At 41.7% G+C, this 19092-nt stretch overlaps 1 protein-coding gene and 1 long non-coding RNA gene across 2 annotated transcripts; one reads left to right on the forward strand and one right to left on the reverse strand.

Annotated features, from left to right (window-relative positions):
- Nucleotides 1-7804: 7804 nt before the first annotated feature.
- On the forward strand, nucleotides 7805-14958 carry LOC309491832 (peptidase inhibitor 16-like). Its single transcript, XM_082190857.1, has 6 exons — nucleotides 7805-8441; nucleotides 12157-12305; nucleotides 12443-12518; nucleotides 12607-12716; nucleotides 13091-13182; nucleotides 13303-14958. The coding sequence occupies exons 1-6, from the start codon at nucleotides 8286-8288 to the stop codon at nucleotides 13536-13538; spliced, it is 819 nt and encodes a 272-aa protein (XP_082046983.1). The 5' UTR covers nucleotides 7805-8285; the 3' UTR covers nucleotides 13539-14958.
- LOC309491833 lies at nucleotides 13560-18828 on the reverse strand. Its single transcript, XR_014203339.1, has 2 exons — nucleotides 17397-18828; nucleotides 13560-16594 (listed from the first exon to the last, which is right to left on the reverse strand). It is a non-coding gene; the product is annotated as an uncharacterized lncRNA (long non-coding RNA).
- Nucleotides 18829-19092: the final 264 nt, after the last annotated feature.

Consider the following 19092-nt stretch of genomic DNA (forward strand, 5'->3'; position numbering starts at 1 on the left):
ACCTCACAAATGAGGACAACGAGGACCAACCGGCCGCCGCACAAATGTCCTGAATAGGAATACCAGAGGAGCACGCCCATGACGAGGCCATGCCTCTAGTCGAATGGGCCCTGGTGCCTATGGGGCAAGCCTGACCCACAGATGGGTATGCCAGTGAGATGGCATCCACTATCCATCTGGACAGCCTCTGCTTCGTGACTGGAGACCCTTTGGATCGGCCACCGAAGCAGACAAATAGCTGTTCTGACTGCCTATAGGACACGGAACGTTCCAAGAGCCCTAACAGGGCAAAGTAAATTATCCTCCCCATCCCCATCGGTAGGGGGAAGAGCCAACAATGTAATAACTTCTGCTCTAAACTGTGTAGCGAGCACCTTAGGCACATAGCCATGTCTCCATACTCTCGGACTGCCGTTGGCTGAGGTGCTTCTTTTTCCTCGCCGAAAGTAGAGCGGGAAAAGGAAGAGCGGGGGCGGCGTCGCCATCTTTGGAGAGAGTTAGCCGCGTCCTCAGCACTGAGACAGGCATGCTCTCACAGAGAGAGCAGCCACCGGCAGAGAGTGCAGTTTCAGTATGGGAAGGACCCAGGCATGAAACACACTCTGAGTGCTTGTCACCCTAGCGCAGATGGGATCTGCATGTGACGCATGTTGAGCGAGGCATTTGAAACAACGCTCGCTCTGCTCTTTCAGACTGTATACGTAACAGTTCAAGAAAGGATATATGTTGATCGCCGGATGGCCACTGGAGAGTTGAAGGCGCAGTCCGCTGTGTGAAGGCTCGTTCTAGCAAAATAAGGATGGTTTCGACGGCGATAAATTAAAAGTTTTCCGGAGGACACAGAGACGTAAGTTTTCGCTGAAGTTGAGTAAATCTGCTATAATGGCGAATTCGGGCTCATTTATAGGCTCTGCCACGCCCCTCTGACATGTGTTGGCTCGCTGTTAGCTGATTGGCGCACACGTCAGGCGCCTTCGCCATTGGATGTACAGTAGCTGCAGCACAGCCAATGAGTGACCCTGTCACTCTCTGTGCTTGCTGTGCAGCTGCAATGCGTTTTACATAAAAGCTTCAATAAATTAGCTACGCAATACGAAGTGACCGTTCTCGAAAGGGAACTAAACTATGCCTATTTTTGCTGTACACCCTCCTCTCAATCTCTCTTTTCCTCACAGTTCGTAAGAATCTCTTCCATCCATCTGAGGAGCCGAACGTCACTGAAGATCGGACTGTCTTACCTGAGCATTCCCACAGGACCAAGGAGCCCGTCGATGTTACCCGAGAGTCCACACGCGTGCCTGTTAAAGTAGATGAGACTGGCACGGAAAAAACTACCAAGAGTCATGGATCCAAGATGGAAAGCGTCTCATCTCATCTACTGATGCTCATCGGGCTGGTGCTTGTTTTTCTTCATAACCTGACGAGACACACACAAAACACATAAGATGTGTGTGTGCACTGCAAAAAATTATTGTCTTCCTCAGTATTTTTGTCTTGTTTTCCAGTACAAATATCTAAACGTTGTTAAATTAAGATACAGTTACTTAAGAAGCAAAATGACTGAAGATATTGAGTCTTGTTTAATGAAAAATGCATACATTTTTTTTGCTTAAAACAAGAAAAAATATCTTCCAATGAAACTCCTGACTCTAAAATATATACATGCTACTTTTTGTCGCACAATTCTGACTTTTTTCTGACAGGGCAGTCTCAGGTTGGGCAATTTTTTTAAAGTTTACAGCAAGATGTGTCACTTTAGCTGGAAAATATTTTCATGGTTTGAATTTGTGCAGCCTTTTTATCTACAGTATTGTATTAGTTTTAATGAACAATTTGAGAATTATTACAATGCACAAGTATGCATGTATTGTATGAAGAGTAGGCCTATATATTTTTTATACGTATAGGCTAAACGTCATTTATAGTGTTAATCAAATCAAAAGCTGGTAAAAACTGGAATGGAAAAACAAAATGAACTTGAATAAATTTTGAATTTTGTTTACTCCATTTTTTAAAAATGATTTATCCTATTTAAAATGACCTATGGTGGTCATTTTCTTTAATATATGGTCAAATATCCACTGTTGTTCTTATTTTGGATGTGACAACTTCTATGCAGTCACATGATGGATCACTGACCACTAATAACAGTTACTGATCATTTCCATCAATCATAATTCACAGATGATAGTCATTGCTTTGAAACTAAGTTTCATGTTTACAGCTTGATGTCAGGTTAACCTTCAAGTTAAGCTTTTTTGTTATTCAGATATTTTGCAGAGGAATTCTGTTTGGTAACTAGAAGGTTACATTTGTTACTTAAATGTTTAAAGGGATACTCCACTTTAAAACGAAAATTCTGTCATCATATCACCTCATGTTGTTTCAATCCTTTATGAATTTCTTTCTTCTGCTGAACAGAAAGGAAGATATTTAGAAGAATATCAGTAACCAGACAGTTTCTGGTACCATTGACTTTCATAGTATATTTTTTTCCTACTATGGAAGTCAATGAGACCAGAAACTGTCTGGTTACTGATATTCTTCTAAATATCTTCCTTTCTGTTTAGCAGAAGATAGAAATTCGTACAGGTTTGAAACAATATGAGGGTGAGTATATGATGACAGAACATTTTAAAGTGGTGTATCCCTTTAAGTATTAGTATGTTTTAATAAAGCTAAGATGTTTTAAAAAGCTAAAAGGCTCAACTATTCTATTTGACTCATATTTAATTATTAAAGAGTTTCCTTTCTGTTGTCTATCCGGTCAAGGTTTAAGGGGATTTTAAGAAGTAATTAATTAAATTATTTACTGAGTAATTAAATTACTTTTCAGACAGACTAATTAGAAAAGTATTTTAAATACAACATTGATGAAGTAATTAGTAATGAATTACTTCTTTTAAAGTAACTTACCCAACAAAGCACTTGCCAATCCCTCGAAGATGCACGTCAACGGCAAAGAAAATTTTAATTGTGTCATCAATTACTCCAAAATCTGTATGACTATTTTTCTTCTGTTGAACACAAAAGAAGATAAACTATATTGCCATGCAAAAGTATTGGGACATCCCTCCAAATAATTGAATTCAGGTCTTCCATTCAGGCCCGGCTCCAGATATGAGATGAAAGGTGGGCCAAGTGATATTCCAGGTGGGCCGGTTGGATTGGGGGGATTGGGGGGATTTCTGAACTTTATTAGAACTATTAGTGAACTTGATTACCACACTCTAGTAGCCTAATAAAACACAACATGCACAGATTACAAATGCAAAAAGAGAGAATGTAAAAATAAACATGTTAAACATTTATATATATATATATATATATATATATATATATATATATATATATATATATATATAAAACGTTACTAAGTTCCAAAATATACAGTATTTAAAAAAATATATAAAAAATGAAGAAAACACAACAATAACAAACAAACAACCCTAACAATTGCCTTCAATGTATGATATTAAAACTATATCAATAGACATGTGAGACTAAAGCATTAAATAACAACAAATAACGTCCGCTGAGTTTACATATTTCCTGAGAGGGAATAGAATAAAACATACTCGAGTTCCTGCCTACCATCCGGCCTCAAACGGTGTTGCAGAAAGAGCTGTTCAGATACTGAAACAGTCACTCCTGAAAGGTGTTTTCGAGAAACAGGGTGAGCAGATGCTTTCACACAAGCACAGATTGGCAAATTTCTTGATAATGTACCGTAGCACACCTCATACGGTCACAGGAAAGACACCAGCGGTTCCTCAAGCGTCACATCCGAACGTGCTTTTCACTGTTGAAGCCGGATCTAGCTAAGTCTGTTCAAGAAAAACAGCAGGAACAAAAGAAACAGCATGATCGGGTTAAAAGAGTCCTAAGAGCCTTTGTGGAGTACGAACCGGTAAGAGTTCGACATTTCAGAGGAGGACATGAGAAATGGTTGAGCGGAGCTGTGATCGAACGAAAGGGTCCTGTAAGTTACCTCGTGCAGGAGGGTCAGAGAATGTGGACCATATGTTACCAAGAAACGCAGCAGAAGGATCTTCCTTGCATTCCCGAATCCAGCTGCTGATGTTTGCAGTGGATCATTGAGCTTTCCTTTGGTCAGAGACAGTCCTATGCCAATCATTGAGCCTGAGATCACTGGAAACACAGAGAACTTCACTGCACAAGATCCAGTGAGTGCAACTCCCTCAGTGGAAGCTGTTCGCAGATATCCACAGAGAGTTTGTACTGCTCCAAAAAGGCTGGATTTATAAGTATTTTACTATTATGAGTTTGGTGCTATTAATTTGATGTTAAAGGAACAGGGTGTTGTAATGTTGTGAAATATTGTTACCTGAAAGTTGGTCACTGTTGTGTTTTCTCTGTTGCACAGATGAAAAAATGTTGATTTCTAAAGAAAGTGTTTCAAATCTAAAGGGGAAGGAGTGTAATAGATGTGCTAAGTGGACATGTATGTATAAGCCACGCCCAATGTTATGTACATGAGTGGTCCGTGCTGGCTGAAGTACTCAGTAAAGTAAGTGAACATACAAAGCCAGTGTCTGTCGTTATTTGTCCCGAGTCAGCCTCCTATCAAGATATATTACACACGTAAAATCACAGAGCATGCTGAGGCGCACAGAAGTTGCCAACTTTCTGCAAAGTCAATAACTACAGACCTCCAAACTTTGTGTGGCCTTCAGATTAGCTCAAGAACAGTGCGTAGAGCTTCATGGAATGGGTTTCCATGGCCGAGCAGCTGCATCCAAGCCCAACATCACCAAGTGCAATGCAAAGCGTCGGATGCAGTGGTGTAAAGCACACCGTCACTGGACTCTAGAGCAGTGGAGACGTGTTCCCTGGAGTGACAAATCACGCTTCTCTGCTGGCAATCCGATGGACGAGTCTGGGTTTGGCGGTTGCCAGGAGAATGGTACTTGCCTGACTGCATTTTGCCAAGTGTAAAGTTTGGTGGAGGGGGGATTATGGTGTGGGGTTGTTTTTCAGTGGTTGGGCCCCTTAGTTCCAGTGAAAGGAACTCTTAATGCTTCAGCATGCCAAGACATTTTGGACAATTTCATGCTTCCAACTTTGTGGGAATAGTTTTGGGATGGCCCCTTCCTGTTCCAACATGACTGCGCACCAGTGCACAAAGCAAGGTCCCGATAGAACACCTTTGGGATGAATTAGAGCGGAGACTGCGAGCCAGGCCTTCTCATCCAACATCAGTGCCTGACTCCTCATAGAGTTCAGGAGGAAGAAGTTCAAATGATCTATCCAATCAACACGTCTATCCAATCAGCACGAGAGGAGGCCTACACGCAGCCGACTCACTTATGTTCCTCGACAGAATTTGTTGCATTTTCCTGTTGTACCGAACTCGTATCGAACCCTGACCCCAAAACCGAAGTACGTGCCGAACCGTGACTTCTGTGTACCAATACACCCCTAATATGCAGGGTATTGAAATCTCTTTTGAATGCAAGCTCGTTTTTCGCTTAAATTTTTTGCATTTTGCACACAAAAAAAAAACACCACCTCTCACATTTTCATCAGAATATGTAAAAACCTAAGAAAATGCTTGATTAGGTATTATATTCATATTCAAATATATTTTAATTTGCACTATATTACAGTTTTTCTCGATTGTTTACACACATTTTCTGAAAGCATGCCTCATATTCTCAGAACTCTACACACAAATCCAAAAAAACACACACAATGGGCAAAACCCCTCAATTCTCCTGCAAAATGAAACTTTACATTCAAAACAATGTTATTTCTTCTCAAAAAGGTATTTTGTTTTCAAATGACTCACACAAACCATCATATGAATAGACATGTATAAGAACCAGTTGAACACTGATGTGCTCAATGGAAAACACTATGATGAATGGAAAACACTTCTTCTCCATTCATCATAATGACTTAGGCCTTTTTTTGGTCAGTGTTACACTTACTACAGACAGTACATACATAAGTGTGATGTAAAATATTTGATAATATTGTTTTTATACTCAGAACACACAAATACATGGTAACAAATATATTTTATTTTCCCCACAAAAACAATGTACACAGTGTACATCCCAACCAACACAAAGTTGTACATACAGTGGTCTACATACAAAACAACAGAAGAATTTACTGTATACAGTTACAGTAAAAAATGTTGGCATCCATTGCTCCATTGAAGAGCTCACCTGTTGCCCTTTTATGCTAAAGCTCTGGGGCCGTATTCACGAAGAATTTTAAGGCTAAAAGTAGCTCCTAAGTGGCGAATTTAGGAGCAACTCCTAAAAATAATGGGCGTGTCACTCGTAACTTTAGGACTCCTAATTTTTTTCACTAAGAGTAATTCACGAAGCATTTTAGCCCTAAAAGTAGCACCTAAGTCTGGGACAGCTTAAAAGAAGTCGAGAGGACTCCTAACTCACTAAGACCTATTCACAAACCGCTTTTTGTGGCATTTCACGTTGCGATGTTTTGAAATGCGTATGCGGCGGCTACAGGAGCTTCCCATCGCGAGGGAACAATTTTGCATTGTAGGCATAACTAGGAATGCAATAACGCCACCCACAAAAATCAAAACTAGGCTACTCATTGCATGTAAACTAATTGTAACGTTTCATTGTGAATCAAATTAAAACGTTCTTCTCTTTGCAAACGTAGGCAGAGGCATATAGTGACAGATTAATTCAATAATGTTGCAAAGATATTGCATCAATTCATATGTTTCATTAGGCTACTAGGCTATTTGTTTTGCCTTACTCTTTATTCATTTAGGCTATTTATTCAGTTATTCATCATCTTCCGTCCTTTGCACTACTTGTGTAGTGCACGCATTCTCAGACCTGTCACTCATCATCATAGGGGAGGTGTTTGGAATCATTCCCGCGTTACAATCATCAGCCAATCAAGGTGGTCACTTCAGTCAAGCTCGTGCATGAGTAATGACGTCATCCATAGCAACGAAGACTCACTCTTAGTTTAGGAGTTGTCATTTTTCTTTACTAAGAGTAGGTCTGAAAGGCGTTGTGAATAACTTTTAAGAGAAAACTCCTAGCTAAAATCTTTTAGTGCGATTTAGGAGTACTCCTAGTGGTAAGATAAAATGCTTCGTGAATACGGCCCCTGATTGCTAATTGTAAAACTGTGTTTTAGCAGAATTGGTCCAGGGGGTTGGTGAATGAGTTACATGTTGTGGTCATTACCAGTACCAGTCAATGTGTGGTTGTGGTCATTACCAGTACCAGAAAATGTGTGTAAACAATCGAGAAAAACTGTAACCCAGTTTTATTGCTCTGTGGTTATTGTTGATTAAAATGTATTGTTAACTCTGATGTCCAAATTACATACTTTATTATCCAATGTTGGATTGTGCATGTAGTTTTCATGTAATATGAGGCCCAGTGTTTGTTTGTTTGTTTTGTTTTTGTACATTATTTTTGTTGTTACAGACATGTGATGTACATTGCTGTGTAAGTGTTCAAGATAATGCAATCAAAAACAATGTATATATATTAAAAAAAAATAGAATAGGTAAAAATCTGGTTCTTGAACTGTTGTTATTCAAGTTGTAGGTCAAAAGGAACAGCTCAACTGTTCTGTCAATTTTAGCAACTCAGACCTTATCCTTGAAATCAAATAATCCTCTCAGCTAACAGCTCAGCAATAAAGAGGGAAAGAATTTCACTGGCGTCACTTACAGTAAAGGAGATCTGAGTTTGTGTAACCCTCCGCGGGGAGGTACCCACTAATATAAGGGTGAATCCTCGCCGGAGAGAGCAGAACCTGGTACAAAGGAAATTACTTCAGTAATATGAGTACAGAAGATTTTCATGGAAAACACGGGCAGGACAAACCAAATCATCTCCCTGTTATCTCAGGCATTCCTCAAGCAGAGCTGCTATAACATGCCCTGTGACTAAAACCCAGTTATATCTCAACGCCTTGGAGACCTAGTGCCTCTAGTTGGACAGCCGGACAGATTCACGTATTCCCAGTATTATGAGTAAACCGGTGGAGTGTGTTTATCTGCATGTGAGATGTGTAATATGACTAAGGGGCGGCTTGAGTACAGGATAAAAAGGGTGGGAGTTTCATTCTGGGGTCCTGTACTAACTTTCTCTCTCACTTACACACACTAAGAGCTCTGAGAGAGATACTTTTACATGTTCTGAAGGCATTAAGGACAGCGAGTGACGGGGAAAGACAGCGGAGAACAACTCAGAACAAGAGAAGAGGTTTTTGTCCAGCTGATCTAGTGTCCTCGCAGTCGGACAGGCAGCATGTATTGGGACGTGGCCCTCTGGAGCGCCGGGATCTGGGCGATTCTGAGTTTAGCTGCTGGACAACTGACCGAGCAGGAGAAATCAACCATCGTGGACATGCACAACAAGCTTCGCTCTCAGGTTCAGCCCAGCGCCGCCTTCATGCAGAAAGTGGTAAGAGATGCACCTGACTAGAGAAACACATGTACAACATATTTCGCTTTGGTTCTAGTGGTGAAAACCTGATTGTTCCAAGAGTTACTGAACAAAAAGTATTTTTACTTAATCTTTTTATTTTAATCTGTATCTTTACTTAAAAATATATATATATGTTTTAGTGTACATGATACATAGAAAATAACTTTCCCAACCACATGTGTGTGAAGTCTGAGTTTGATCTCAGACTGTTGATGTTTTGGTCTCTGGATGCTCTTATGAAGTCAAAGCATCTAATCATCTGCCATCAATCACTGGAATCATATCTTTAATGGTCTCACTACTGCTGTAAACAACAATTATCACATTAAAATCAATGGTAATTGTGTCATGATGTTTATTCATTAGCATGATTAACTTCAAAACACTAGGGAGTCTAAGTAATGAAGTAATCGTGATTGTGGTTTACCAAATGAAAACTTTTCCTAAATGTAGTATTAAATAAGTATGATATAAATCACTCAGCATAAAGTAATTTAGTATCAATGTTAGTATTTAAAATGTCCCTTTAAGAAGAAGCATTGTTGCTGTGTGAAACTAACCTCAACTTGTGTGTCATGTGAATGCATGAGACCATCCTTTCTTATGAAAAAGGGACTTTTCGCATTGAAACCATGAGTCCGGTTGATTTAGACTGAATGGAGTGTGTGTGGGTGTGTGGATGCATGAAATACCATTGCGCAACGTGTGTGTGTGTGTGTGTGTGACATGCTGAGGAATGTGAATGTTATATGAGACCGCAGGAACACTATGCTGAGTGTGAGTGTTTTAATAAAGCCCCATGTGGTCATCCTGTCATACTCTCTTGTGTTTGTATTACGGGTGAAATTCAGAGCAGGAATATGGGGAGATTTAGAAGAACTCGTGTGAAACATGTTTTGTTCACTTACATTTACACAACTATAGAGTGGATTGTAGCATTGTACCAACAACATAATTCTGGGTCATATTTCACTGCAAAATGAAAAGAAAAAATTAGGAAAGAAAGCAAAGCTTATTTTGCATTACAGTCATGAGAATTGGGAGATGCTCAATTCTCATGTAAATCAATGACACAAATTAATTTAAAAAAATGGAATGAATTGAGTTCCCTTTCACCTCTTCTTGTCCTTGAATATTTAAATAGGCAATTCGTAATACTGCATCATCATGAAAGCTTTAGCATTGGCTATTTAAATATTCAAGAACAAAAAGATGCGAAAGGGAACTCAATTAATTACTCGCACGCTGTGTGGGAAGTTTAAGCATACGAAGCACACGCCCAGAAAGCCGTGTCTCAGACAGCATGCAAATACTAAATTGAGCTCTCTTCCATGTCTTCTTGCACTTGAACGGATAAATTCACACAAAATCAGGTAAAAAAAAAGCCTGTCTCGACAAGTATCCTAGTAAACGTGGTCGGTTATGTCTTAAGTTAAAGTAAACAGTAGAGAAAGAAAATGCATGTGTACAGTATATCAGTATATTGGATCTGTGCATTAAGTCTTAAAGTGACAGTATCCTAATATTATAGACCTACCTGAAAAGCACTGTTTATTTCATTTGTATCTTAGTTCTATTGTATTTATTTGTGCTATTCCTTGTAATTTGATTATTTGTTCTTATTTTATTACTGACTGTTTACTTGTCTTTAATAATGTTTTAAATTCATATTAGTTAGGCAAGTAGTTTTAGCTGTGGTACCAAAATTGGAATAGAGAACGTCTCGGTTACGTATGTAACCCTCGTTCCCTGAAGGAGGGAACGGAGACTTAGTCGACTGATTGGGATCACGCTTAGGGTGCCTATCATCTTCGAGTATTGTTAAAATGAGCCAATGCATATTGGCGTGCGTGAATTGCATCACACGCTCCACAGCACGGGTATAAATACTGGCCCACTCAGGAATGCTTACTCTGGAGCGTAACCGCTGGAGCGTCTGCGGCTGGGTCCACGCTGAGGCCTGGGTGGAGGCTGCTGCGGTGGCCCAGCGGCGACGAGCAGGCGGAGAATCTGCCCCGGGCGGACGGGTGGAGGCAGCAGTGGGCCACCGGGGAAGGATGTGTCAGATGTGTCCGTCTGCTTCTGGGCGGCAGAGAACTGTTGGGTGAAGTTTTCCACCGCGTCGCCGAATAGCCCAACCTGTGAAATGGGGGAGTCCAGGAACCGAACCATGTCCGCATCCCTCATGTCTGCCAGGTTGAGCCAGAGATGGCGCTCCTGGACTGTTAAGGTGGACATTGCCAGACCGATCGCGATCTGCAACCTTCGTGCCGCGGAGGGCGAGGTCAGTTGCAGTGCAGAGCTCACCCATGAGCTCACGGTCTGGACTACCCTCATGCATGTTCATGAGTGCCTGGGTCTGGTGGACCTGAATCAGCGCCATGGCATGCAGAGAGGAAGTGGCTTGCCCACAGGCTTTGTAAGCCTTGACAGTAAGGACAGACGAGAACTTACAGGCCTTAGAGGGGAGACAAGGATCCCCCTTCCATGAGGTAGCAGTCGCTGGACACAGTTGCATAGCGACAGACCGCTCCACTTGAGGGATAGCCTCGTAACCCTTCACCGCTCCTCCGTCAAGGGTAGTGAGGGGGAAGGAACTACTTAGGCGGTTTCTGGCAGAGAAAGGTGCCATCCATGACCTAGTAAGCTCCTCATGCACTTCAGGGAAGAAAGGTACTGGGGCAACCAATCATCCAACCGAGATGGTTCGGGACATGGTGGAGGATTCCAGACGAGCCCTACCGCCTCGGCGGCCCTTTTCAGCATAGCTGCCATCTCTGGATCTGACTCGGGCAGCGTTGGTCTCCCAAAGGGAGGCAGCGGAGCCAAGTCGTCATCTCCAGACCCCAGCTCTTCATCTGATGCTGCGATGGACATCCTGTCCTCTGGAGGGGCCCCGAAAGAAACGGCTGGTCGTTCCACTACAGAGGGACCACCGCGCTCATCGGGGAGCTCCACCGACTGCAGTGCAAATGAGGAGTGAGGGACCCACAGGGCGGGGAACCCCTCACTGTGATCCTCAGATCACCCAACTCACGCGGTACTCCAGCCTTCTTCTGGGAAGTTGGCCCAAAAGAAACACTAGAGCGGGGCATGGGAATGGGGACTCCAGCTTCGCGGACAAAGGCAAGTCTTGATCTCAGCACCGCGATGGTCATTTTCCCGTAGTGAGAACATGAGTCATCCACAAAAGCTGCCTCAGCGTGCTTTAAGCCCAAACACGTGATACAGCTACTGTGACCGTCAGAAGGGTGACAGAGCCCTACCGCACCCAAAAACGCAGGGATGGAATGGCATCTTGAAAAAGACGCAAACACACCCGTGTTGCTCTTTCAGGAAATGGGACCCGTCCCCAGTGCCGGAGCACACAGGGGAATGACCGCGGCAACACTGTACAGAAACAGTGAAGCACTCACTACTTCCGCCTTCAACCGGCCATCAACAAACACTTCTAGAGATTAAATGCTGTTAGAACAGCAGTTGAGAGCTTCAGAAGCTTGCGATCACCGCTGCAACTTCGCTGTAGAAACTGGGAGTGTCTTCCAGAAAAACACCGACATCTTCAACTCGCTCGTTGTAACACAACAACAATCTTCAGAGACATCGACACCGATCAACACAGATCTGCTGTCACAAAACTAACAAACGTCAAAGTCAAATAACATCATCAAACTTGTTTCTGTCATTTAAGGTGTGGGACGAGACACTGCGTGTGGTGGCGGAAGCTTACGCAACAAAATGCATTTGGGAACACAACCCTGACCTTGAGGAACTCACATTGGGGGAAAATCTCTTTGCCAGCACTGGACCTTTTAATGCAACCAAAGCAATGGTTAGCTGGTATGAAAACTATCTTAACTAAAACCTAAATGAGAATGAATGAATGGCTGATGACTAAAATAATAAATACCAATGATCTGTGATATGCAAAAATATTATCTATAAGCAGTAATGCAACGCATTTCTTTGCACCACAGGTTTGAAGAAAATGTGGATTATGACTTTGAAAACAAGTTCTGTCCTGAAGACAAAATGTGTGGCCATTACACTCAGGTAAGCACGTTTTCCATTCTGTGCGTTTGATTGGTTTTCACAGTATGAATATGCATGTGAGGATGCGTTTCTGTGATGGTTTTCACAGATGGTGTGGGCGAACAGCAATAAAATCGGCTGTGCTACTCACTTCTGTGACACTCTTGAGGGTCTAGATTTTAAGAAGGTCACTCTTCTCGTCTGTGATTACTATCCTCAGTAAGTGTGTTTCAATAATCCAAACTGAACATGAGCTCAGTGTTCTAGAAAGTTTGTTCATTCTAGAACATGGCCAGTTTTACAATATTTATTGTGGTATAAGTTGCAACTTAACATACATACATATACATATATATATATATATATATATATATATATATATATATATATATATATATATATAGAGAGAGAGAGAGAGAGAGAGAGAGAGAGAGAGAGAGGTGTGTGTGTGTGTGTGTGTGTGTGTGTGTGTGTGTGTGTGTGTGTGTGTGTGTGTGTGTGTGTAAATACTGTTTAAGCTTATATAAAGATATCTAAACCATACCTTTTACATAATAAAGTGAAATATCTAATACATATATTCTTCATTTCAGAGGAAATTTTGATGGAGAAAATCCATACGTTTCTGGAGAGCCGTGCTCAAAGTGTCCAGATAATCTGCCAGTGTGTGAGGAGAACATCTGCGGTAATGTGAAAACTTCATCAGTGCAAATCAACTTAAAGTCAACATGAACTAAATCGCCATGAATAACTAAATGCTTATTTTTGTTGTACACCCTCCTCTCAATCTCTCTTTTCCTCACAGTAAATGAGAATCTCTTCCATCCATCTGAGGAGCCGGACGTCACTGAAGATCCGACTGTCTTACCTGAGCGTTCCCACTGGACCACGGAGCCTGTCGATGTTCCCCGAGAGCCCACACACGTGCCTGTTAAAGTAGATGAGACCGGCATGGAAAAAACTACCAAGAATCATGGATCCAAAATGGAAAGCGTCTCATCTCATCTACTGATGCTCATCGGGATGGTGCTTGTTTTGTGAGGGTCTGGAGGGGATGAGATCCTTCATAACCTGACAAGACACACACAAAACACACAAGATGTGTGTGTGCACTGCAAAAAATGATTGTCTTCCTCAGTATTTTTGTCTTGTTTTCCAGTAAAAATATCTAAACGTTCTTAAATTAACGGAACGTATTTTTATACAGTTACTTAAGAAGCAAAATGACTTAAGATATTGAGTCTCGTTTAATGCATACTTTTTTTTTTTTTTTTGCTTAAAACAAGAAAAAATATCTCCCAATGAAACTCCTGACTCATAATCACCAAAGGCTTCGATTAGGACGGCAGTAGCATTATTATCTAGACTGGGTAAACCCAGCCTGATCTGCCGGCGGTTTGATTTCGCCCTGCAGCTCAGGCTGGAAACCTGTACATTTATCTCTGCTGCTTCCTTTACAAATTTGCGGGAACCAATCACAAACTGGCTTATCCACCTGGGGCACTATTGGCGTGTTTAATCCAATCCAATTCCAGAGCGGTTACGGCTCTGTCCAATTACTTTTAACCTCTCGACGATGCTCAATGGCTTCTTTTTAGCAAACAAATCGCTCAAGTGGGTGTAAATACCACTAATTTTCATGTTTGTTTTTTTTTTTTTTTTTTTTGCATAACCTGCAAAAATCGCTCGATTCCATTGCTGCTTCTGCAAACCGCTGATCAACACGTTTGGTTACACATTTCCTGCCTGGAGTTTTCGCGTCGCTCTGCAAAGTATGTCACCCGGATCGTTGGTCTGATTGGTTGAAGGACTATCCAATTGCGTACAGAGTCATTTGAACTATGCCCGTTGATCACGCCTCTTGTGCAGTAGAAAATACAGAGCAGACTCCCCAGACTAATGTTCAATCTTACAAGATTGAGCTTGGTCTGGTGATAGCCAGACTAATTATTATCCAAAACATGGTAGAAAACAGAAAAGAGTAAATGAAGGTGTTTGAGAAACACCTCTTTGAATTAAACCTCGTTTTATTGCAGCTTTTTATATAGTGAAATGATTTTTTTTATATATATATCTCAGAATTGTGAGATATAAACTCGCAACTGCAAGAAGAAAAAAAAAAGGTCAGAATATTTTTTTATTGCATGGCAGGAACAAGCTTCTATAAGATTTAGATCATCTGTTCATCTCAATGTCTCCTCAAGTTTACTGCATGATGTGTCACTTTAGCTGGAAAATATTTTCATGGTTTGAATTTGTGCAGCCTTTTTATTGACAGTCTAGTATTAGTTTTAATGAACAATTTGAGAATTATTACAATGCATTGTATTGTATGTAGAGTATATATATTTTTATATGTAGGCTAAACGTCATTTAAAGTGTTAAAATTCAAAAGCTGGTAAAAACTGGAATGGAAACCCTAAATTAACTTGAATAAATTTTGAATTTTGTTCACTCCATTTTTTTTTTATGATTTATCTTATTTAAAATTACCTATGGTGGTCATTTTCTTTAATATATGGTCAAATATCCACTGTTGTTCTTATTTTGGATGTGACAACTTCTATGCAGTCACATGACGGATCACTGACCACTAATAACAGTTACTGATCATCTCCATCAATCATAATTCACAGATGATGATGATGATGTTGATGATGTTCCATGTTGAACTCAACAGACATCACTAGATGGCAGTATAACTCAAAGGTGTTGACATTTTCTATTTTAAAGGATTTTAAGCTAATATTTTATTTTGCCTTTTGTTTCATAATACATTTGTTTTATAAAACCAAGTGTTGCATAAACAGGATAGGTACTATCAACACATACACAGACGTAAAATGCTTGCAGTGCGCTTTCATGAATCCTCACCAGCTCCACCTGTATAGATCTGAAATGGGTCATTAATGTATGCTGTATTGTATATATGATGTATATATGACAAGTGACTGTGGTGCTTTGCTTGTACATCTGGAAATGGAAATGATTATCTGAACAGCAAAATGGTCCAAGTCTAGAACAACACCCTACAGAAGAAAGAAAATAAATAAACCAGTTTAGCACAAGAAAGATCAACCCTTGCCTTTCAAAACCAGTAAAAACTTTACAGTACAACTCTTCACTGGAGAGCTACATGCAAGTGAATTACGATCAAATGTAATAACTGATAAACGAAGGCATCTGTTGTTTAGACACAATCCATCAGGTCATTAACACGGGACACATCATGAGCAGCGCAGCAGAGTTCAACAAGTGTGTGAAAATGAGTTCCCTAACATGCGGATGCCAATCACTCAAATACGCACATCAACAGCAAAGAAATCGCACCCTATACCCTTAAAGGGATAGTTCACACAATAATTACTCACCCTCATGTTGTTCAAAACCTATATGAATATCTTTCTTGGGAGCAACAACAACTCAGCCACGAAGTGGAAGGCCACGTAAAATCACAGAGCAGGGTCAGTGCATGCTGAGGCACACAGTGCGCAGAAGTTGCCAACTTTCTGCAGAGTCAATAGCTACAGACCTCCAAACTTTGTGTGGCCTTCAGATTAGCTCAAGAACAGTGCGTAGAGCTTCATGGAATGAGTTTCCACAGCCGAGCAGCTGCACCCCAGCTCATCATCACCAAGTGTAATCCAAAGCGTCGGATGCAGTGGTGTAAAGCAAGCCGCCACTGGACTCTAGAGCAGTGGAGACGTGTTCCCTGGAGTGACGAATCACGCTTCTCTGCAGGCAATCCGATGGACGAGTCTGGGTTTGGCGGTTGCCAGGAGAATGGTACTTGCCTGACTGCATTGTGCCAAGTGTAAAGTTTGGTGGAGGGGGGATTATGGTGTGGGGTTGTTTTTCAGGGGTTGGGCCCCTTAGTTCCAGTGAAAGGAACTCTTATGGCGCTTTTCCACTGCATGGTACGGTACGGCTCGGTACGGTACGGCACGCTTTGGCGCTTTTCCACTGCATGGTACGGTACGGCTCGGTTCGGTACGGCACGCTTTGGCGCTTTTCCACTGCATGGTACGGTACGGCTCGGTTCGGTACGGCTCACTTATGGCGCATTTCCACTGCATGGTACGGTACGGTACGGCTCGCTTTAAAGGTGAACTAAGTAACTTTTTTACCTGAACCGAACAGCTTCGGAGTCTTTGGAATAGTTATATGACTTTTTTCGGGTTGAATGGTGGTCGTCTCGCACCCCCCGAGCGCCTGTGAGCCGAAAAACCACCCTTGCAACTTTGAGCCGGCGGGCCGCTGGCCTCAGCGTCAGGAAGTATCGCGTGATATCAGGTCTCACGATGTAACGAATTGCTTTACGTTATTTAGTCAGACTCGAATAAATATCGTTCTTGTTGATGGACTAGTAGACATCTTCAGTGGTTATCTGTGCCTGTTCGATGTCCGACGCTTTTTTATGCGTTGTGTCAGGAGGAGAAATAGGGATAGCTCACAGATGAAGTTATTACAGAGGCCAGACAGACTCACGGAGGCGATTGGCATCTCACAACTTGCACTTTATTCCCCAATCGAACTCATGTAACTGTCTGTCATCCGTTCTACCATCCACAGCTTTACTTGATAAACAAAAGTAGGATAAGAATGAGCATCAAACTGAAATAACCCGCATACATGGGGTGTTCGAGGTGCACATATAATACAGACTGCCGACAGTTCAACAGGACGCGCGCAGCTCTTAAAGGGGCCGCACCTTATTTCCACTCATTACAGCTTCCATCCTACTGAACAGGTACCGGTATAGAGGGCGGAAGGGATCAGGCCGTGAGTGCAGAGACGGCTCTGCGCGAGTGGTATTTACGACAGTAATGTTAAATACAAGTACTCCACAGCGACTCTAGGGGTCGCTGTTTGACAAAAACGGAAAGCTGCATAGTGTGCCTTTAAATGGTACCACCTCTGTTGAGGTTCCAAGCGTACCGTACCAATACTAAAATGTGACGTGAAAACACTGCAGATCACTGATTGGTCAGACAGAATCATCACTACCAGCGTCATTGTATTTACGACACGAGACACTAAACCCGCTAGATTTAAATAGCCGGTAGACAACAGCCAACGCTGTAGCACCTGTTTTAAAAGTATTTGCTTAAAAAAAAAAAGAGTATAAACTTCAAAAAAGAAATGGCTGAATCGTGGTCAGTGGACGAGGTGCAGACGTTCCTCTCGTTGGTTGCCGAGGAGCGGATGGGGAAACACGTAATGAAAAATTCGCATTTAATATGATGATGTCATGGCAGTAGAGACGGCAACTATAACGATCAGTCCCACCCACTTTGAAGCGGTACTAACTGCAGTGGAAAAGCAACCGAGCTAAAGCGAACCGAACCGTGCCGTACCGAGCCGAGTCGTACCACGCAGTGGAAAAGCGAAGCGAGCCGAACCGTTCCGCGGCGAGTCGAACCGTACCGAGCCGTACCATGCAGTGGAAAAGCGCCATTAATGCTTCAGCATGCCAAGACATTTTGGACAATTTCATGCTTCCAACTTTGTGGGAACAGTTTCGGGATGGCCTCTTCCTGTTCCAACATGACTGCGCACCAGTGCACAAAGCAAGGTCCCGATAGAACACCTTTGGGATGAATTAGAGCGGAGACTGCGAGCCAGGCCTTCTCATCCAACATCAGTGTCTGACCTCACAAATGCGCAAAAATCGCCATAAACACACTCCTAAACCTTGGGTATTTTAAGTTGTTTCCACTGTTAAAATGAGACAAAATAATTTGGCATTGTGCCAATTTGTTTAGTGGAAGTCTCACTACTACAGTTCAGCCTCAGGTGCCGTAATACTTAACTTTGTGCACCACATGTGACAATGACAGATGAGTGCATTCTGTTTACTGCTTAGTGCCTAATACACTAAATTATGTTTTATTATCAGAGTTCAGGAGGAAGAAGTTAAAATAATCTATCCAATCAGCACGAGAGGAGGCCTACACGCAGCCGACTCACTCATGTTCCTCGACAGAATTTGTTGCATTTTCCTGATGTACCGAACTCGTATCGAACCCTGACCCCAAAACCGAAGTACGTGCCGAATCATGACTTCTGTGATCCAATACACCCCTAATATGCAGGGTATTGAAATCTCTTTTGAATGCAAGCTCGTTTTTCACTTTAATTTTTTGCACAAGAAAAAAAAAAAACACTCACATTTTCATCAGTATATGTAAAAACCAAAATAATTGATTAGGTATTATATTCATATGAAAATATATTAAAATTTTCACTATATTAACCCTATTTCATTGCTCTATGGCTATTATTGATTGCAATGTATTGTTAACTGTGTCTTCCAAAGTGCATACTGTATTATCCAATGTTGGATTGTGTCACGAACTGTAAAGGATCTGAAAGAGGACCCAGAGCAGAATAGCTGTGAAGGGTCTTTTATCAACAAGACTGTAGACAGGGCATAACAACGAGAGTGAGGTGTGAAAAAGTAGGGCTGACAACATGATGACAGGCAAGGAGGAGGATGACCACTAAAACCAGTCCTGGGTGACAACGGGCTTGAGGACTGCAGAAGAAGAGGCAGCACCAGGTTGAATGATGGCGAGGAAGACCAGGCAGTAAC

This window comes from Leuciscus leuciscus, assembly GCF_965113295.1.
Source record: "Leuciscus leuciscus genome assembly, contig: HAP1_SCAFFOLD_612, whole genome shotgun sequence".
NCBI classification, from domain to species: domain Eukaryota; kingdom Metazoa; phylum Chordata; class Actinopteri; order Cypriniformes; family Leuciscidae; genus Leuciscus; species Leuciscus leuciscus.